This window comes from Pelobates fuscus, chromosome 3 (genome assembly GCF_036172605.1).
Source record: "Pelobates fuscus isolate aPelFus1 chromosome 3, aPelFus1.pri, whole genome shotgun sequence".
Classification (NCBI taxonomy): Eukaryota; Metazoa; Chordata; class Amphibia; order Anura; family Pelobatidae; genus Pelobates; species Pelobates fuscus.
In genome coordinates, this window is record NC_086319.1 from 368,723,103 (window position 1) to 368,745,775 (window position 22,673).

Below are 22,673 nucleotides of genomic sequence, written 5' to 3' on the forward strand. Positions count from 1 at the left end.
TTTAGTGTTAAGGGGTGGAGTGTGAGCATTAATTTTCTTGCTTTCAAATAGCACAAGAGATTCGCCAAACACACAAATCACACCCATACCTACACTGCTATCCAGGCCCAGTCTCCCAAGTTAAATTGCAAATCACACAAGAAGACGCTCTGAGAAGCGTTTTGTGTAAAACACACACCGGACGTTCAGACTGAGAAAATTCATGCCACAAACATTCTACATGGAATCCCCTCATGATTAACATTCCATTTTAACATGGGCAAGTACAAAGATACTCTCAATGGCCAGGAAAGTGTGTTTATTTAAACAAACGGAAATAATATATTTATATTTTGCAAATATATTGTTGGTATCAGCATATAGAAGGCACATGAGTATTATTATTTATATAGTGCCAACAAATTATGTAGCGCTGTACAATGGAAGTATTGACAAATTGACCTCAACAGTCTATGAACCAGAAACATTGCTGGATTTATGAAATTACTTTACGTTTACAGTTCTTCGTCCACAAATACTTTAAGTTAAGGCTGCGGTTGTGTTAAGCATCCGATGGAATTGTAAGTTTGAAAAGATGGGTAATCTCTTTGGCCACCCTTGGTTTAAAGCACACATGCAGTAATCTTTAAAAGCTCAGTACCACGGATATTACACACTACAGATGTACATTAAGGTAACTCCCAAATCAGTAAGCGGGGGAAAAAATAATGTTAAACATGCATGGTTTCCATGGTAACACTTCATTTCTAAGAATGAAAAATCGGACACAGGTAGATCGCACCAGGGATGTCACAGTCTAAAGAAGAATAAAAACTGCTAGCACAATGTCTGCTACAGATAATAGGTGAATCTCAACATATGTGACCTCAGTGGATAAGGGCAATTAGCATGTTATCTATTATGGTCTGAAGTAATCATTACCCAGCATGATGGCACCCAGGGAAGCACACCACATACCTACACAGTGACGTCATGCATTGCTGTGCAAGGAGAAATATGCAGACACAGACTGCGAGAAGCAATTGGTGAATAGGGAAATAATCATGTGAAATACGTCAATTTACACAGTCACACACCAGCAACATACAGAGAGAGGCTTAGGCCAGTAGAGTAAAACACAACAGGGATCGGAACAACTTGACATCTGCACCGTGAAAGATGCATTGATATCAGGGCAAAATGGATAAAACCAATTACATAGGTGATTAAGATAAAGAACTGATGCCTATAAGCACTGCAGGTAGTAAGCAAAATTATTACTCTGTGTCTGTAACACTGCAGGTCTAACAAAATGCCAAACTCAGAACACAAATGGGTCGATAATCATGACTAAGACAGTTAACTGTGCTCAGACATGTGTATATCTAAAACCTATGCAGTGTTTGGACCTGGTGACTGATTACACTCACTACTGTCTTTTACAGTACAAAGAACAACAAGGCAATTATGTCCCTCAAGAAGGAACAAAGGAAGTATGGGTCTATGAGATCCAGTTCTATCACTGCAGGATAGCAGCAGAAACAAACAATTCAGCAAAACATCTCATACACACACACGCCTGTTTGCTACCATTACACGTCCTGCTTAATAAACCGCCGAAATGAGAATAAATCCGCTGTCAACACTGCGTTTCTGTCATCCACATTGTCTATTACTCTCAGCCCTCCTTATAACATTGTGGAATTCAATTACCAAACAGATAGTCATCTGTCTTAGGGGAGAGAGGTCTAAATAACAGTTTGCCTTTGTTTTCAAACACTAAGCAGAGTAACATAGGTAAAGGAATTAAACACTGTGTTAATAGAATTCCTAGGATTAAATAAAAAGGTATGTGCGGACAATCTAATCAGTATTCCGAGCTGCTACCCAGCAAACAGGGAAGTGTTCCTGCACAAATATGTGAATTTTACATTAAATATTAAATATGTACTTTAGTAATATATTTACACATCAGTGCTTTAAATCAGTTGCCATCTGAATGACGAAATGTAATGGAGACAAATACTGTCCCTTCCTTGAAATAAAACGTACAAAAAGGAACTGAAAGCTGTGTTTAAAACAATGTAAATCCACAGTTAAATGCATATTATGCCGCAATTTAGTTCTGCATTACAAATAAAAATAATACTCTAGTCTAAACCATCAAGTTAATATATATTTGAGTTTGTGCTTCCTTTGCTATTTAACATCAAATAAAAAATGCAATCGAACATTTTGATTCAGGTGCAAGATAGACGTTTCAATATTATTCAATAGTATATAGCAAACCCAAAGACCATATGGCCATGCAGAACATACATGTGTGTTTAACTATATTTACACATATACAATCGGTTTGCAGTGCTGTATAAATCCAATCTATAAGGATAAATAGGCTTTCAAATTACAACTTCTATAATCTTAGATTGCACTATTCTCAAGACTGTGCTCTTGAAATGCACTGTACTTGAGAAATTGTATATTCTGGATTCTGGAATGTGTTGTACATTTGCTTCAGAATAGAGAAAAGACAGTAACAGCATAAAGCCGAGTTGTAATGTAAAAGGATGTATAGAAGAACATCTTAATAGTTGCAGTGCCTTCCTGACCACCAATCCGCCCAGGCAGCATGTCAGATATTATAAACAACAAGTTACAAAAGTCATTTTTAAGTCCCCCAGAAAACCTGCATCCAGGAGGACATGTCTGAAGATTGCGAGAAGAAAAATAAAAAATACATCAGAACAGGGCAATTTCAATTTGATTACAGAAATCATCCTAAGGGCAATGACCACCTCTTAGATACAAAGATTGCTGCCTAAAGCAAATTAAATCCAAACTGGTCATTTAACATGTTATTGAATATGATTATACCCCAAAACACGGATGCAATTAGCACCTGTTAATTTGCAGGAAGTTATAGTAAAGTGTCTTCAATCTGACCAGATAAACATGCATTGATTCAATAAACCGAAAGGAGGCGGCCCAGGCCGGGTCACAAAGCAGAGTGGTCCAAATGTATAATATGATACCCGTCACCTCCATCACTAACAGGCTACAGACCAAAAACATTGCTCTAGCTATACAAGTAACCAAAAATAACACCGCAATTAAAATAATACTGCCCAACATTAACCAGGACAAAGGCATATAATTCCATATGTTTTGTGTTATACGTTTCCCAGGCTGATCCTCTAGCCCACATGTTGGGTCATATCCTACTGTATTCCATACTGACCCTTCTCCTCATTCTTCCATCCCAGTCACTTTCCTGAGCACTCACACTTATTGCCCCTTCTACAATTTCATCCATCCCAGTCACTGTCCTGAGCACTCACACTCACTGACCTGTCTACCATTTCATCCATCCCAGTCAATGTTCTGAGAACTCACTACCCATTCCTTCCATCTCAGTCACTGTCCTGAGCCCTTAGTGCCCATTCCTTCCATTCCAATCACTGTCCTGGGCCCTTAGTGCCCATTCCTTCCATCCCAGTCACTGTCCTGAGCACTTAGTGCCCATCCCTTCCATACCAGTCAATGCCCTGAGCACTCACTGCACCTTCTCCCATTCCTTCCACCCCAGTCACTGTCCTAAGCAGTCACTCACATTCACTGCCCATTTTCCCAGTCAATGCCCTGAGCATTCACTAACCCTTCTCCAGGGGGCTCGGAGTAGTTACTAGTATTCACGAACCCTTCTCCCAGTCAGTGCTCTGTTCATTCACTGCCTATTTTCTCAGTAAATGCCCTGAGTATTCTTCACTCACTGCCCCTTCTCCCACTATCTGCCCTGAGCAATCATCACTCACTGCTCCTTCCAGTCAATATCTGAGCGTGTACTCACGGTCTCTGCTCCCACTCGGTATCTGAATGTACACTCACTGTCCCTTCTCTCCCTCAGCATCTAATCACTCACACCCCCCTTCGCCCAGTCAGTATCTGAGTAATCACTGCACTCATTTCTCCCCATGCCCTGTCCAGTGTGGCCCCTTCTCTCCCATGCCCTGTCCAGTGTGGCCCCTTCTCTCCCATGCCCTGTCCAGTGTGGCCCCTTCTCTCCCATGCCCTGTCCAGTGTGGCCCCTTCTCTCCCATGCCCTGTCCAGTGTGGCCCCTTCTCTCCCATGCCCTGTCCAGTGTGGCCCCTTCTCTCCCATGCCCTGTCCAGTGTGGCCCCTTCTCTCCCATGCCCTGTCCAGTGTGGCCCCTTCTCTCCCATGCCCTGTCCAGTGTGGCCCCTTCTCTCCCATGCCCTGTCCAGTGTGGCCCCTTCTCTCCCATGCCCTGTCCAGTGTGGCCCCTTCTCTCCCATGCCCTGCCCAGTGTGGCCCCTTCTCTCCCATGCCCTGCCCAGTGTGGCCCCTTCTCTCCCATGCCCTGCCCAGTGTGGCCCCTTCTCTCCCATGCCCTGCCCAGTGTGGCCCCTCTCTCCCATGCCCTGTCCAGTGTGGCCCCCTTCTCCCATGCCCTGTCCAGTGTGGCCCCCTTCTCCCATGCCCTGTCCAGTGTGGCCCCTCTCTCCCATGCCCTGTCCAGTGTGGCCCCTCTCTCCCATGCCCTGCCCAGTGTGGCCCCTCTCTCCCATGCCCTGCCCAGTGTGGCCCCTCTCTCCCATGCCCTGCCCAGTGTGGCCCCTTTCTCCCATGCCCTGGCCAGTGTGGCCCCTTTCTCCCATGCCCTGGCCAGTGTGGCCCCTCTCTCCCATGCCCTGTCCAGTGTGGCCCCTTCTCCCATGCCCTGTCCAGTGTGGCCCCTTCTCCCATGCCCTGTCCAGTGTGGCCCCTTCTCCCATGCCCTGTCCAGTGTGGCCCCTCTCCCATGCCCAGGCCGGCCCCTCTCCCATGCCCACTGTGGCCCCCTCTCCCATGCCCAGTGTGGCCCCCTCTCCCATGACCAGTGTGGCCCCCTCTCCCATGACCAGTGTGGCCCCCTCTCCCATGACCAGTGTGGCCCCCTCTCCCATGCCCAGTGTGGCCCTTCCTGTTGCCAGTCCGGCCCCTCACCTGCTGCGGCTCTGGCGGCTCCGGCCGGCTCTCTCCCGATCCCCAGGATGATGGAGACGGCAAGCAGCCCCCGGACTACCGACCCCGGGGGGCACCGAGCCGACATCCCGCGCCTTCTCACCGAGCCCGGCTTCCCGGCATCCCGCGGGGGACAGACAGACAGACACGGCCCCGAGCTCCTACACACAGCGAGCTCCCTGCACACCGACCGCAGAGCGCGGACTACCGATCTCCGAGCACACTGCGCGCTCCCGCCGCCCGCGCTCCCGCAGCCGCATCACACACACACACACAGCGGCGGGAGCGCGCCTGCAAGGACCGCCCTCTCCCACCTAGCGTGCGCGCGCACCTGTCCAGTGCTCTGATTTTTTTTTTTTCTCCTCCTCATCACCTCCCTCTTCCAGGCTCGTACTACGGCCGTGTTCCAAGAGTCACGTGATGCACAACTACACCGCGCTGGCCCCGCCCCCCTGCCAGTAACCCTTTATGTACCTGATCCCAGCCATCCATGCAATTAGAGGATATTTATTATTATTAATACTAATAATTCATGGGTTTATTCTGTAAAGCGTAAATTGTGGGGAAATCAAAGCGAATATTAAGTTCAAAGCCAAAACAGCCAAACTGGGCACGTAGCGGGCTGTCTTACGTTAGGGTCAATATGGTCGGGAGTTTTAAATTCATTTTATTTTATTACCGGCATTTATAAAGCGACAACATATTCCGCAGCGCTGTACAATTTGGTACAGTATAAACAGACCAATACAAAAGGTAGAGGGCCCGTGAGCTTACAATCTAAAGGTATAAGTTTAACGTTTTACGTTTTATAAAAAAAAAAAAAAAATAGCTGTGAATTTAAAGGACACCTGTACCGGTACTTTGTACTTATGCACATTTTGTCTCTACGTTGTTCTAGCAACTGTATAGTTTGGGGAGGGAAACCTATTCAGATCGGTTTGTCTCCCGCCTTTCAATCAATTCTTTGGAAGAAGAAGTAATTGCTCAATGAGAGCAGGAGAGGCCACCCACAGGCAGCTCCCTAGCCGGCACTATCACGGACTCGGGAGTATAGGAACACAGTAAATGACATCATTCCGTTCAGACACTGGCAACGAGGTCAGTGTGCCATCGTCATGGAGAAGATTTGCCCTCTGTGGGGCAGTGTTCCTATGCAGGGCAAATCTTAGAAGTCTATGGAGGAGCAAGGGCGAACCGGAGGTGGGTTTTAAGTGAAGAGTAACACTCACAAAGATGAGAAAATGACACGGTATGGTGGGTAGATCTCATTATTTTGCATTCAATACATCATGTATCCCTATGATATATGAGGTATTCAAAGCATTTGAAGCTGATTTAGGCAAAGTAATTTTTCCTTTACAGGTTCGCTTCCAATCAGAATTGCTAAGTATCTGAAATAAGTACTGCTTTGGTAGCATTCTCCAGTACAACGCTAGTCAGCGCTCGTCTGTTAAAAGGGACACTATAGGCACTCAGACCACTTCATCTCATTGAAGATGGGTGAAGCGACCATGTCCCCTTAATGCTACAAGTGATCACATTACAGTTTCAGAGACACAGTTATGTTTTCATTGCAGGGTTTAGACAACCTCTAGTGTCTTTGCATCAGGATGTGCAGTGTCTTTAAAATCCCCATAGGAAAGCATTGATCAATACTTTCCTATGGGTAAGCTCTAATGCACGCATGACACTCGCTGTGCATGCTCCTCAGTTCCTCTACAAGTGTGACGATCCTTGAGGAGGACCAGTACAAGGGTGTGGAAATGCACTCAATCCCCAGTAATATGTATCTGGGTGCAACCAGGCCAGTCCCAGTACCAGGAACCAAACACTTGATAAGGTAAAAATAGAAAACGGTCCAGGCACTCCAGGATACAAAAAGGCAAATTTATTGAACCCACTGCCACTCACAACGTTTCGACCTGCATGGTCTTTCTCAAGCTTGACAAAAAAACAGAGCAGATGTCTTTTAAGAGGGCTTTAATGTCGTTCTTGGTTGCTGGAGTCTTGCCGTTCTAACCCGAAGAGAGGGAAGTTATTGATGGCATCATAAGAGGGCTCCTCAAAGGATGTCCTAATCCAGCCCAGCCACCATCTTAAAGAGTTGTTTCTTGGGTCCTGGAGAAGCATATCACTTATATCTGAAAAATTAAAGATCAAAGATTATGTGCTAAGAAAGCCAATACTTACAAGTGTGCTTATGCCTTCAGTCATACCCGTTCATTACAGGGATTGAGACAGTGACTGGCTGATGCTCTCACAGCCAATCATTGCCAACTACTCCTGAAATGAAATGGAATGGAATGAAGCATAGTTCCACCTGTACCATTTTGTCTTTCTTGAAACAGCCCTTGAGTCATAAACAAACAAGATGGTGCTTTGCTTTACAAAGATTCCATCAGAATATATCACAACACATAGAGACCTTTTTGCAGAAGATTCTCTAAACAACACATTTAGTTTGGGGTTTTTTTTTGGAAAAAGATAAAAGCAGAATATGAGTGTGTTTCTAGCTGCCTTGTGACTCTTGCTCTCTCAGCTGCATCTCTCAGCACACATGCAATAAGATCCATGGCTAGTCTTGATGCATCTTTCATAAACCTCTCCTTCATATCTTATGCTTGAATGGTGATGCAGGTCTTAACATGCCAGGATGAAGAAATAAACCGTTATTGAGTAGATTTCACTCTTATTTTTCCTACCTGGCTGCTAAATTCAGCGTACTACACTTACAGCGACAAACTAAGCACCAGAACCACTACAGCTTAATGTAGTGATTTTGGTGTAAATAGCCTCTTCCGCAGTCTCTAATTAGTAAATACTGTCTGTGTGTACATGTGTCCCTAAGGATGCCTCTAGTGGCTGTCAATCAAACAGCCACTAGAGGTGGTTCCTGCAATTCGTGCACACGGACAGTGGGATCCCTAATGCTTCTTTACGAAGAAACATTGGATTGGCCGAGATGATCAGTAATGATGACCTCAGCCTGGGGCGAAGTGGTGGACATGGTGAAACTGGCTCAGTATGGCATTGAAGGCAAAACTCTTCCAGTAAGACCTGTAATTCTAAAACTGGCATGATGAAATGCTATTGTTAGAAATACATGTTTCCTATGTTAGATTTCCCCTTTAAAGAATAGGAAGCCTCGGTCTGTACCCATAGACGCCACTTACTCATATCTTCCAAAGATGGTTATGGACACAATATTGCTATTGCGACATTGTAACATAATGCTTGAGTCCCATACAATGCTTCAGAACTGATTGGGATGTTCTTTTTCCGCACCAGCTCGTGCGAAATCATCAGGCAATCATTTTTCCTGAATAGCCATCGCTATTGAAAAAAAAATCCTCCCTTTATTGCCGTGCATTTAAAAACATCTACAATTTATGTGAATTGTGACTGTATTTACATGCCCAGCAGTAAAGGGAGGATTTTATTCAAGCATAGCCTTGGCTCTTCATGAGAAATGATTGCCTTCATTTCATTAAGGGAATGCCCCCCAAGCCACAGGTTTGCTTTCAAGACACACTGTTAACACTATAACCCCCTATGTCCTTATATATATTGTGATATATTCTGTTTCACTTGCATTCTCTAGCTTATAGCTGCAATAAAACACTGTCAAACCTGTAGCCCTTCCCACTAATTGATATCATAGGAGGAGGTGCAACCAGCTAGCCCCCCACTTTCTATTTCTATGGAAGCGTCAGTGCTGCAGCCCCACTTAGCAGAATTCTAGGAAACAGGTAAACTAACACAAGCCAATGCTCTGCTTTTATTAGCTTGAGCAAAGGTATCATTGATCTCTTTTCATGAATGAAACCAGTGACAAAGTCTGAATTATATATATCCTAAAAACTCCTAGTGGACATGTAGGAGGTTATTCAGAAAACAGTGAAGTGTAGTTCACCGAAAACAAAATTGTCAAATTGAAAGTGTCACTGAAGCACCATCATAACTTTGCATACCCTGCAGTCGCTCTCAGCTCTGAGAGTAGCTTATAACTTAACCAATTGGTAAAAAAAAAATCCCTGCAGCTCTAATACAGAACATTAGAGGTTGAGTATAACTGTAATTATACAAGTCAATGCCATGTTCACAGGTAGAGAAAACAATGCACATTCGTTCAAACAAAACACTGCCTTTCTTCATAATTTAGGGGGTGGCTGCTGGATAAGTGATGCTTGAATACTGTGCACTACTGCTAACTTACATATGCTGGTGGCATGTGTCCCTTTCTCCCAAGTACACAGGGCTATCTTTAACATGGGGCAAATGGGCAGCTGCCCTGGGCCCAGTTACTCCTGGGGGGCACAAAGCAGCTGCCCTGTGGGTCCCGCTGTCCTCAACAATTTATTTCCCCCCATGCGCACACTAAAGAAGGCCCACAGGGTGGCCCATGCACTAAGGGACACCAGGTGGGCATTTCTAAGCAAGGACCCGGTCGCACTGTTAAAGGGCCCCTTGCTTTTCGGCAGCCGGCTAGGGGGAAGTGACAGCCGCGAGTCACTACCTCCCACAGAGAACAGAGAGCCGCACTGGATACACCAATGAGGCAGAGAGAGACGGGGCTGGGTCGGTAGAGCCAGGCGCTAGCCCCCAACAGCCTCAGCCACGACTCTGGACACCAGGGAAGTCACCATCCGAGGTATGAAATGGGAGGTGGGTTTAAAAGTGTAGATTTTGTGTGTGTGTGCATGTCTGTCAGTGTATGTCTGTGTTTTTGTCAGTATGTCTCTCAGTGTATGTGTGTGTGTGTCAGTATGTCTGTCAGTGTGTGTATCAGTGTATGTCTGTGTGTGTGTCAGTATGTCTGTATGTGTGTCTGTGTGTGTCAGTATATGATTGTAGAAAAGTAATCCAGGCACTCCAAATTGTTCCAAAATGCAACGTTTTGACCATTTAGGGCCTTTGTCAAGCTTGACAAAGGCCCTAAGGGGTCGAAACATTGCATTTTGGTTCTTGGGTCCAATAAAATTGCCTATCTTTTGGAACAGTTTGGAGTGCCTGGATTACTTTTCTACAATCATATGCTATATTTGGTCTCTTTGGTACTGGGACTGATCCAAGAGCACCCTGGGATTCCAGGGCGAAGGGCTGAGTGCAGTTCCACAACCTGTTTATGGATGTGTGTGTCAGTATGTCTGTATGTGTGTCTGTGTGTGTCAGTATGTCTGACAGTATATATTTTTGTGTCAGTGTATGTGTATGTGTCAGTATATCTGTCAGTGTGTGTGTGTGTGTGTCTGTCAGTATGTTTGTGTGTGTCAGTATGTATCTGTGAATGTGTCAGTATGTCTGTCAGTGTGTTTGTCTGTATAAGTATGTGTTGAATCTCTCTACTTTAGTTCCCCCACTGCGCTGGGGTGAAAGGTGTGATTGGAAGGGTGGGGGGCAGGGCCCAGGGAGCCCAAGAAAATGCTTTGCCCAGGGTCCTATTAATATTATAGACAGCCCTGCAAGTAAATATAGCCCATACTAGTCATTAGCCGAGGCTTAATGTAAGGGTGAAACAAGTGTGTTTTATTGACACAAATGTAATTTTTTTTTTTTATACCAGGGTCCACAACAGGAGGTCACCAGGAGAACAACCCCAGTAAAGTCTGTGATATCTTCATAACATGATGCACATCAGTGCAGTGAACAAACCGACATTATGCTCCAAGGGTGCAGTAGGCGTCTATTATACAAGTTGCGATGGCTGTTGGGAAATGGCAACAGGCAGCAGAGGAAGTACAGTGCATTCTATAGAATGTTGTTCAAAGATTCTATCTTTATGAAAAAACTCAGTGATGCTTTACCACATCTGGTCACTTGGCTAAGCTTGGGCCCTGTTGTCATTTGCTGATGTGTAGATTTCACTCTTTCGAGAAGGAATGTATCAATATTTCCTTCCTCCTGGCTATTATCAAATGGGGCACATTGTGTTCACATTGTAATGGTACTATTTGTCAGCTTTCAGCTTGTCTATGTTGAAAGTGAGATAATCCTCATGGTGAAGTGATTCAGGAATCATAACCACCGTGGTAGCAGGCATTTCTTGAAATGTGAGCTCTGATTCAGAAGCATCAAAAGGAGGATCTGACAGTGAGACGAGCAATAATCTATAAACTGTGTTCTAAACAGCAATTATGTGAAGCTGATGGACAATGACTAAAGTCTGTAGCTGGTGTTACAAACCCACGTGTTACAGAGGTGGTGATTTAGAGTAATCTGTGGAAGCAGTTAGTACACGTTCAGCCGGTGTAGAGGAAACTGATGAAGAGTGAGGCAAATATTGCTGGCGGAGAAAATACATATAGTGCGGCCAGTAATGACACCAACATATCTCTGTCTTCTGGAACGTTTTGGTGTTTCGAAGAGGTCATCCTCACACCGGGCACTGGAACACTGTGTAGTTGCCTGTAGGCCATAAAGCCAATGTGTCTGTGACCACATCTCCTGGGAATCTAGCTTGTACCTTGGGACATGCTAGCAGGGTTGTAGTGTTAAGACCCTGATGGTTGTGCACAGTTGCTGTGGACGGGTTACTCTGGTTACCTGAAGTGACACCAGTGATATCTACATTGTAGAAGATGGGATCATCCAACAATGGTGGCACAGTTACAGAAATAAGTTAGTGTGTTCACATATGTCATGATGTTGGCTTTCACAAGTCAATGATTCCTCCTATATGGGTTGTCATTACATGATTAAATAAACAATGATATTGTTCAGGGGGACTGAGCCTGACAGCCGACCAGACCAAATGTGCTCAGTGGGAGCTCTGGTGTCTGGCAACTGATTTCGGGGTATATACCCGACTACTTGCATTTTACTAAAGGTACACAGCAGTAATCGTGACAGGGGACCACTACTGCACGCGGTGATACCTCGCACAAGCACCCCCAATTCTTGGCAGTCCGGCCAGAGGTTTGCGGCCTACACTTAAATGAACCGGGGTGAGACCGCTCTCCCGGTTACTTAACTGAAGCTGAGACTCTTGATCCACACCCCATTCCCCCCTTTGGACCAGGGGGCTTATCCCGGTCCCAACTGCCCAGCCCCACTACTCCCGCTTACCACACACAGCAGTCACCAATGGGGAACAGGCCACAAGGCTACCCCTCAAAATGGCGGGTGGGCCTATTACTCCTGAGCTCCGGAAACAGCATGAAGCTCCTGCTGGAGGCTCGGTATTGGACCACATGCTAACGCTTCTGGATGAAATCATCGCCCGTTTCTGGGCACAGCTGGAACCCCAAAACACAGTAACAACGCAAGAACGGGAAAGTGGACAGAGCAGGGGTGGAGACAGGGTTTGTGAGCCACCCTTGGGTACCACTTCCCACCACTTCCCACCAAACTGTTACAGTGAGCCCGCGTGGGCCAAGAGCCGCCAGGGATGCACCCCCTAAGCATCACCCACGGAGACAGAAGATCAGACGCTGCAGACAGCGAACATCCCAGGGATCCTGCCGCAACCCGCAAGGGAAGGACCTGGACTCAGCCGTGAGCACCCAAGTAGGTGGTCTAACGATGCAGGCCCTCACCACAGCCCAGGGCAGGAGGGTTGCCCCATTTAATCCCCCCCGTGTACTGACCCTAAGCCACACCCGCAAGTTCCTGAGCCTAGGAGTGTGCTAAAGCTGAACTTTGTCCTCAGGATCCAGGAACTGACTCACATGGTTCAACCACGGCTTCAAACTCTTCACTATAATGTCTTAATTTTAGCTTTAGTCTTGTTGTTCCCATGTTTAATGCTTTACCCTTGTGTCCTATTCATTGTAGTGATTGACCGGGGAGAAAGCTTACCAGAGCTTTAACTTTGTGCCCACCCGCCCAATAGTGTGTCCGCTGTCACTACTTGATAACCCCAGGCATCGTACTTAGGCCTACCCCAGCCTGCCCACTACCGTGGAAGGTATGGGGCCTCAGTGGTTACCCTCTTAAGCTACCCTGCCCAACATTCTGAAACCCTGCTGCTGTCAAACAGCCATAACACCTTCTTGGCTCCCCTAGATGCAGCAATTGGCTCTTTACAGTTTTCTTTTTAAGTTAATGTTAAGGCTACTATTTAATGTGATTAGCAGGCGCAGCTATATCATGTTTGACTACTTCACTACTTTAGACAACCTAAACCTGTTTTTCCTAAAATATATTTAAAAATGTGCATGTTTTCTCTAGGGCTCCTAATGTTATGCATGACAATATGCTTGAAGATTGCTGTTGGGGCACCCCAAGCTTGTATGTATTAATATTATGCACAACAAAAATACAAAAAACAAAAACAAGAAAAATGATATTGTTCAGAGCATTATGTTACCCAGTGCAGCCCTGCCTTCTGTATATGTCCCAATGCCCTTAAACCATCACATGACAACCATGATTGCATAGATATCTCCAACCAACCCCTCTAAACATGTCCCTTTGCACATTCATCCTCATCACCTCTGTGTCCCCAGGCTCTCTTTTATACTACCCTGGGTATATCTCCCACTCCATTATTCCTACCTCTGCTTTTAATGTTTTCCCCATAAACAGATATTTTTGTTGTATCTCTACAGTAACGATCTCATTTCAAGCATCATTATGGATGGTCATGAATTGTGGGAGTTACAGTCTGACAATAGCGGTAGTAATCATTATATGTTACCTGAGCTTATTGATGCCCCTTAGGGCTATGTGTGTTGTGTTTCCTATTATTTAGGTTTATTATGTATTGCTCAGTGTTATCGTAGGTGTGACATAATGTGCATGTGTCATGTGAATGTAGATGCAGTAGAATCACTTAGCAGTTGTTGTTGGCCTCGGGCTCCATTCATTGTTTCTTCCTTGGGAGAAGCCTTTCACCTCCATAATGGAAATATTGCTCCCACACTCATTGTACTTGAGTCTTAATGGGGTCCCACCAGCTCTCTTCTAACTGGACATAAAGGATAGTCTTCACAACATTCTACAGAGCAGAACCTGCAATTAAATCAGGCACACAAATGTCTAATTGCTGTTTTCTTCTTTCCTTCCATTCTATTACTTTTGGTTGAAATGAGATATTGCCTTGATTATTATACTTCATACCTGTAATCTATAAAACGCAGTGATATGTATATAGCATTGATATGCTTCAGATCCAGATCCAATGCTAGTGAGGCTGCAGACTCTTACATTTACTTGTATACACTGTTGAATGTGTGTGATTATTATGTTGTTTTACTGCACTAGGAGAAATTTCTGGTGCAAGGTGAATCTTGCTGAGTTACTTAAAAGAACACTTTAGTGCCAGGAAATCAAACTTCCCCCTCCCCCGGTGACGAAAGGGTTAAAAACTCCATCTGTCACTTACCTGGGTCCAGTGTGTTTGCATTAGGAATTCCCAATAGAAAAGCAGTATTCAATGTTTTCATATGGGGTTGTGGGTGACGCTGGATGTCCCCATATATTGCGTGAGGATGTCCAGCGTCAGTTACAGCGTCCCTCTCGTGGCTATGTGGTAGACAGCCAGTAGAGGTGGAGGTAATCCTGTAAAGTAATTATTTCAGTTTCTTAAAAACTGCAATAATTACCTTTGCAGGGTTAAGGGACCTGAGACAGTGCACCCAGACCATGTCAATGAGCTGACGTGGTCTGGGTGCCTATAAGGTCCCTTTAACTGATGTTGAGTTTGATGAGGACAAAGAGAAGCCATGTGCCACGAAGATAGGCCAATTGATTTCAATTTACAAAAATATTATTGATGTTCGCTATCCATCAAATCAAGCTATAACACCTTGAGATATTAGCGTTCATGAGTTCGGTTACTTCAGTTTAATGCATGCCTTGAGTTTCTACCTGTTGGCTTAATTAAATCCTCCCTCTGTTTTGATCTCCTAAAACCTGAATCAAACTGCTTGGTGCATTCAGATCTTTGATGTGGGTGCCATTGTTTCTGTCTGTCTGGATCCCATAAAGGCTACAGCCTATGGTCCAGTGGAAAGCTACCTAGTATTGACAAGTTTCTGCTGTCTGAATGCTGTTCTACTATTTTGAGCACCCTCTTAAGAATTGATCAAAGTAGAGAAACCTTTGTACATGCTTTATTATTCTTGCCAGTGCATCCTTTAAATTTATCAAACACTACTATTGAGATCTTCAGACATATTGGCTTAAAGGGACACTGTAGGCACCCAGACCACTTAAGCTTATTGAAGTAGTCTGGGTGATGTGACCCTTTCGCACTTAGTGCTGCAATGTTTACATTGCTGCTCTAAGTCTGCCCACTAGAGGGCTTCCGGAATCCCTACGGGCTTTTGGTCCGTTATCTGACACTGGACGTCTTCGCGGACCTCCAGCATCATGCTTTTCCCATAGAAAAGCATTGAATAATGCTTTCCTACGGGGAGGTCTAATGCGTGCTCAGTCGTTGCCGCGCATGTGAATTAGGTCTCCCCCGCCGGCTGATGTCGGCGCTGAGGAGCGTGAGCGTAGCATGACCCAGCGCTGAGGGACATCAGCGCTGGATTTAGGTAAGTGGCTGAAGAGGTTTTAACCCCTTCAGCCGCGCGGGAGGGGGGAGAGCGAGGGAGAGGGCACTCCAGGAGCCTTTAGTGTCAGGATCTCTTTACCACTTACTGACTGAGGCCTTTCCAATATTCCAGGCATTTGGGATTGAGGCTTTTGTGACAACGGCAGGGGGAGGAGAGGTCACCAGCATCGAGGGAGAAAGGTAAGTGGCTGAAGGGGTTTTAACTTCTTCAGCCCAGCAGGAGTGGGACCCTGAGGGTGGTGGTGAGGGTGGGGGGGAACGAATGACCCTATAGTGCCAAGAAAACAAGTTTGTTTTCCTGACACTATAGTGGTCCTTTAATTATTTCCATGTTTTTCCATGATCTGTAACGTGACAATAATTGGCTATGTAACCTCTGCATCCACTATGTTGTATTCATTTCTTTAAACCTCAATAAAATGTTGAAATAAAATAAAAAATTCCCTTTAAATTCCCAACAATTCTTACTTAAGCGTAAAAACAAGTCTGAGCTGAAGAGAGGCGGACGCTCTCCTAGATATTAAGTCTTTGAAGCGACTACTGTACATAGCTGTCCCCCACACACACTTTGGATTGGTGGGGGTTATCCCGGTCCCCACTGACTTGCTCTACATACCTCCATGCATTTATTTTTAACAAACGCAGCTTTAAGAAACATTCAGAGATTAGCTTTAACAAGCTCCGTTCTGGTTGGCCTGTCTTGTCTATTGCACACTATCTAAACACAACTGAACAGACGCAAGAGAGTAAGAAAGGAAAAATTCTACCTAAACACTGGTCTGCTTTTTAGTTAGGCCACCATGTGGGAAAATATAGAATTACATCTAAAAATCAGAGAGAGTCATTTAGGGTTATTCCCTACCAAGAGTTGTTGGGAATTCACCTGGGAGCTGCACATTTTTGTACAAAACAGCCAAATTAGAAAGAATCTCCAGGTCAACAATGCTCCCAGATCAGCTAATTTGTCCTAAATCTGCAATTCCTATGCATTTTCCTGACAATTCACAGATCACTGACAAGACTTTTTTTTTTTTTAAATTATGTAGCACTGTATTTCTTTATTGTATCTTAATGATTATGCCACATCATATTGCGGCTCAGGCATCATTAAGCGGCGCGCGAGGGAGTTGGGCAGAGAGCGCTCAGGGGAGAGTGCTCCCTCATGCACCCGCAGGACCGGCCGCCGGGCAGCCCCACTGGACCCCAGGGAATCCCCTCCGCACTCCCTAAGGTAAGGAGGCTGGGGGATTAAAGTAAAAAAAAAAAAAAAATGTGTGTGTTAGTATTAGAGTGTGTGTGTGTGTTAGTATTAGAGTGTGTGTGTGTCTGCTAGTGAGTGTCAGTGAGTGTGTTAGTATTTGTGTGTGTGTGTGTGTTAGTTTCTGTGTGTCTGTTATTGAGTGTGTGTCTGCTAGTGAGTGCCAGTGTGTGTGTTAGTTTGTGTGTCAGTGAGTGTGTTACTGTGTGTGTCTGTTACTGAGTGTGTTAGTTTGTGTGTCTGTTAGTGAGTGTGTGTTTGTCAGTGAGAGTGTATGTTTTGTAAGTGAGTGTGTATGTGTGTCTGTCTGTCAGTGAGTGTGTATGTATGTATGTCACTGAGTGTGTCTCTGTCAGTAAATGTGTGTGTCTGTTAGCTAGTGTGTATGCGTCTGTGTGTGTTTAAACCCCTTCAGCACTTACCTTTCTCCAGCACCGGACTCACAATGCGCTGGGGATCCCTCCGCCCCGCGCGCGCATTCAAACCGCCCGTTTCCTATGGACGTCCAGCGTCTTCTAACTGTGATTTTTTCTGAAACTGCTATGTTTTCAGCTGCAGGGTTAAAACTAGAGGGACCTGGCACCCAGACCACTTCACTTCAGACCAGGTGCCAGCCGCTTACTCTGCGCGGGGGGGCACTTATCAATTTTCCCACGGGGCCCAATGGCCCGTGTGTACGCCACTGGGTGACAGTGCTACTTTAAAAGGAACACTGTGGGGGGCGGAGCTAGCCGTAGAACGGAATGGTCGCACACCTCAGAGCTCTGCACCAAGTAGAATAAGAATATAGAATTTCGGGTGGAAATTGGACCAAAAACCGACCAAATTTTCGCTAACCCAGCAGGGGAACAAGATGGGCAGAAAACACAAGAAACCCAAACCAGGGAAAAGCCCAAATGCCAGAGATATTGGTGAACTATTGCGCAACACGCAGCAGGCCACACAACAGGCCGCGTGGCAAAAGATGGCGCTGGAGGACGAAGGCTCCTTCTATTCCTCGGATGGAGCCCCCTCAGACCTCGGAGAGGGACCCTACAGAGGCTCAGCACTGGGCTTACCACCGGTACCCTCTCCCGCACACCCACCAGCCGGAGCTCCGGTAACGGCGGATCTGCTCAAAACAATGTTGGCAGACCTGCGTAGGGACATTGCCGCAGACATGGCCTACTTTAAGGACGCAGTGGAAGGCGCAACAGCCAAGATTGTCCTCCTGGAGGCCGCCACGAGCTCCCATGATACCAGACTTGCCTCGGTCGAGAAACAAATTGGGGACATGCAAAGGCAACAACTGGAAATGGCCGACAGGCTGGATAACACCGAAGACCAACGCAGGAAATATAATCTTAAAATCCGGGGTATCCCGGACTCGGTCACCCTCACTGACCTGCCACACTATGTGCGGAGACTGATCGCAGTCCTGTTACCACCTAAAGAAGCGAAGCTGCTGAGATTAGATGGGATGTTTCGCCTTCCCAAATCAAAGAAGGCGCCCCCGGAGGCCACCGCGGATCTTATTATCAGATTCCAGTCCTTGCAAGATAAAGCCATGCTTCAGAACGCAGCAAGGGGGAAGACCCCCTTACCCTTTGAGGGATCCGCATTGTCGCTGTTCCCGGACCTCACTCGAGCAACCCTCACTTGGAGGAAAACCCTTCAACCACTTCTACGCCGGCTGCGCGACAACGGAGTACCTTACTGCTGGGGCATACCGAGGGCGATCTTATTCACCCACCAGGGGACGGCCTATAGAGCGCACACCTACCTGGAACTGGACGCACTCCTGCTCCAAATGGGCCTCAACACCCACGCTGATAAAGGCAATACGGGACTTTCCCAACTGAACCCAGCGGGGATAGCAGAGTTTGTCCCACGCCGAACCCAACGGCCCGCACCCGCGCACGAACCAGCGTGAGACAGGAGACACCCGTAGACCACCACTCTGCTACTATAACGAACAGGTTCCAGTTAAGATCCACGAAACCACCTGATACCTCAGGAGTTGACCGGTTATAATATTATGCTGTTCTTATATGCTTTCTTGTTGTTAATTTGTATTTCTTATGTTTTCATTTATTTAACCACCACTGATCTCCTACGTGCAAAGATCATATGAAGGCCCTATCTTAACCATACCCACATATGGCTACCGGGCTTTCCCAGACCAAAGGCTAGCAATATCTTTCCCAGCCGCGTTAACAATAGCGACACCCTCCCCCCCCCACACTACTCAAGGGGGGATTAAAATCCCCCGATGAGCACACATAGCCTAATAAAAACCCCAGAGTTACACGCTAGGTTGCCCTTAAGACACCCCCCCCCCCCCCCCGGGGCCCCCTCCTCGACTTACAACGTAGCTAACCGTTTCAAGACTCAAACGAGGGCACCTAACCTAGCAAGCCTTTATACCCAGAACCCGCACATAGACACGACTCTGGACACACACTTATACAGCTCTTTAATGGAATCTTTCTTTACCTGTCCCCCCCTAAACAAAACAACGTATAATAATGCAGGAATGCAGCATAGATAGCCGAAGGGGGTCAGTCTAACACAAGAGCACCTATTCCCTCGTGAGCACCGCTAAGTTACCTGTCTCCAGCCTTGGAGAACTCTTTACTCTTTTTTGCATGATGTTTATGTTATTGACCAGGCATACAAAATCAAAAATCCTCATTCTGCATGCCGACCGCTTGTGAAATCTATAAAATATGATCTGTTATGCACTTTTGTTCTGTTAACCAATGTCAATCGTATTTACTTAAGGCATTTGTGCAGAATGAGAAAAAATAAAGAATAAAAAAAAAAAAAAAGGAACACTGTGTGCACTATAACCATTTCATCTCATTGAACTGGTTATAGTGTATGGAGTCCCTTGGCACTGTCCCTCCTTTCATGTTAAACCATTTTCAAGCAGTTTAACACTATATAATTGTTGCAACGCACAGCCTGGGAATACTGAGATATGGCTAAGACAGTGGTTCCCAAATATTTTAGGTTCAAGGCGCCCTTTATATTCCAATATTTTTCCAAGGCGCCCCAAGTCAAACAAATTTCTAGGTAGTATATATGTACAGCGCTGCGGCATATACTGGGCCCCTGTTCAACAGAAATGTTTCCTGGTCAGTGGTGGATCCAGAACCTATTCTTGGGAGGGGCACTGGTAGATTATTTAAAGAAACAATCCAGGCACAATAACCACTACAGCACTCTGTAGTGGTTATGGCGCCAGGATTGCCATGGTGCCCTCCAAAGGGTAAGTAGTCAAAATGTTTAAAAACTGTTTAACAACTTACCTGGATCAGCAGGGATAGTAGTATGGGAAAGGGTAGTAGTGTGTGTGAGGGGTGCAATGTGTGTGGGGTGAGGTGTATGTGTGTGTGAGGGGTGAAGTGTGTGTGAGAAGGAAGTAGTGTGTGTGTGTGAGAAGGATGTAGTGTGTGTGTGTGAGTTGTGCATAGTGTGTGTGGCAGTGTGTGCGTGAGGGGTTCAGTGTTTGTGTATTGGGGTGCAGTGTGTGTGTGTGTGGGGGGCATTGTGTGTAAGGGGTACAGTGTGTGTGTGGAGGGCAGTATGTGTGTGTGTGGAGGGGCAGTGTGTGTGTGTGTTTGTGTATGGGGGGCAATGTGTGTGAGGGGTACAGTGTGTGTGAGGGGTACAGTGTGTGTGTGTGTGTGCAGGGCAGTGTATGTGTGTATGGGGGGCAGTGTGTTTGTAAGGGGGGTTGCGGTGTGTGTGAGGGGTACAGTATGTGTGTAGAGGGGGAGTTATGTGGGGGACAGATTAATAAATATATATTTTTATATTAAAAAAAATAAATAAACAATTATTTTCATATCCCCTCTCCCTGCTTTCCTTTGCCTGGGAGGGGGGACAGTACTAATGTCTGGTGGTCCGGTGGAGAAGCCCTGGTGGTCCCAGTGGTGAGAGTGAATTCTGGCCTGCAGATCAGGCTAGCTTTCACTCTCGCGAGATTTGGAGCGTTGCCATGGTAACCGCTGCAACACTCCGAGCTCGCGAGAGGAGAACCTGCTGGAGCTGTAGGTTAGAGCTCCCCCAGGTCCTCTCTCTCTCTCTCCCTCCCTTTCTTTGTTGAGACCCTTCGGGCTTAATGTATTCAGCTAGTGGATCCAATAAGCCTCTCTCTTTTTGAGTTGACCCATGCGGTCACCCCTTCTCCTTAATGGTAATACTTGGTCTATGACCTGGAAGCGTAGTTATTATAGTTGTGATATTGTGTGTTTTTGTTCTAGAAAGTGAGCAGGGATTGGTAGTTCGACCTGTTTGGTTCTAATAGTAGATTTATGTTTATTTAGTCTCTTTCTGACTTTCATTGTGGCCTCCCCAATGTAGAGGAGACCACAAGGACATTTAATAGTGTATACTACATAAGAGAATTCACAAGCATGGAAAAGCCATAACTGTTAGCAAATCAGAGCCACCCGGACCCATTACTTCCTCATTAGCCCCAGCACCACAGAGGGAATGGGCTGGGGACTCTTATTAAAATACTAAAAACATTTTAGGAATGCATGGACTGTGAGAGGGGACTCTAGATAGTATAAATAGGTCAATGAGAAGAGGCAGATACAGTGTCTACGATTTCCAAAGATCAATCTTCCCATAACAAAAAGTAGTTCAGGCAAGAGATTTTCAGCTTTTGCAAGCTGTTTTTAGATGTACCCTCTATGAAAAAATGCATAATTCAATGCATGCATTTTTCATTGTGGGTCTATGTACTAAATAGTGTTGGTTTTTTTTAAAAACATTTTTATTTGCATAGTGTTGTGTTCCTTTAACGGGTTATTACCATGGATGAAAACTGTGTATACCCAACAAGCACTCATAGGGCTAAATTTTATGCTTTCCTAGTGTGGGGAAAAACTGCTGACAGTGAAAGTGTTTTTACAGCAACCCCACTGTTTTAATCAGACTAAAACCGCTCTCCCCTGCAGCCCCCTACAGTTGAAATGCTAAGCCACCAAACTCTGCAAAATTGAAAATCTCTTAAATTAAATATTTCATTATTAAACAAAATATATAAAACTATATTGCTATATAATAAACTGCACGTTCTCAAGGCTTTATAAATCCCATTCCTATGTAAAATGTGTAAGCTATGTAATGTGCACTGACTGTTTACCCTAATGTATCTATACATACTGTAGTTCTACTTTAACTCCTGTTTAACATATTTACTGCCCCTTGCATGACATGTGAAGTGCTATGTACATCTTATAGCGCTGCTTTATAAAACATACAGATATTCAAGGAGGAGAAACAGCAGGAAAAGAGAAGGCATTTTGGAATGAAAGTTTTATTAACTTATACCCATTATAAGAAGCTCATGACCAATGAGTATCATCAAATTTCTGCTAGTTACTCAAATTTAAAGGGCTATTCCAACCACCATGACCACTTCAGTGATTTGAAGTGGTTATGGTGGTAGGACCGAGTATGCACAGTGTTTATGCTGGAAACACTGAATATACTGAGTTATTGTTAATTGTATGTCAGTTGCACTCTAGCACATGTGACATTGGCAGCCCAGAATGGTGTTCCAGACTGCCTAATGTCAATTCTGTGCATATTTTGAGTCTGTCGTCAGTGTACACAGCACGCTGGCGACAGACGTGTTAATCTTTTACCTTGCAGGCAGAGAATATTGCTACACCCTCCCTACCGCCTCCCTATAATGAACACAATTATAATTTATTTTTAAAAACCCACCCTTCACCAGCCAAGTGCGTGTGCATGCTCCCTGAGCTGGTCAAACGGTACGAACATAAGATTCTCTATGAGAAGTGTGTGAATGGACAGCGTGAGGCTGCTGTGATGGCGGAGGGGGAAACTTATCCATAGTACCCAATAGGACATATTACACAGCAAAGGTCCCACCCTCCAAAGGGTTG

At 45.4% G+C, this 22,673-nt stretch overlaps 1 protein-coding gene across 9 annotated transcripts in view; it reads right to left on the reverse strand.

The window, feature by feature from the left end:
- NEO1 (neogenin 1) overlaps window positions 1-5,269 on the reverse strand; it is a 139,122-nt gene extending 133,853 nt beyond the window's left edge. For 6 of the 9 annotated variants that reach the window (XM_063449368.1, XM_063449362.1, XM_063449361.1 and 3 more), the window contains exon 1: window positions 4,985-5,269. In XM_063449368.1, the coding sequence (XP_063305438.1) occupies window positions 4,985-5,090 (106 nt within the window). In that variant the 5' untranslated portion in view covers window positions 5,091-5,269. The remainder of the gene's footprint in view (window positions 1-4,984) is intronic. The other 3 variants (XM_063449367.1, XM_063449366.1, XM_063449364.1) reach the window with 1 other exon arrangement.
- Window positions 5,270-22,673: the final 17,404 nt, after the last annotated feature.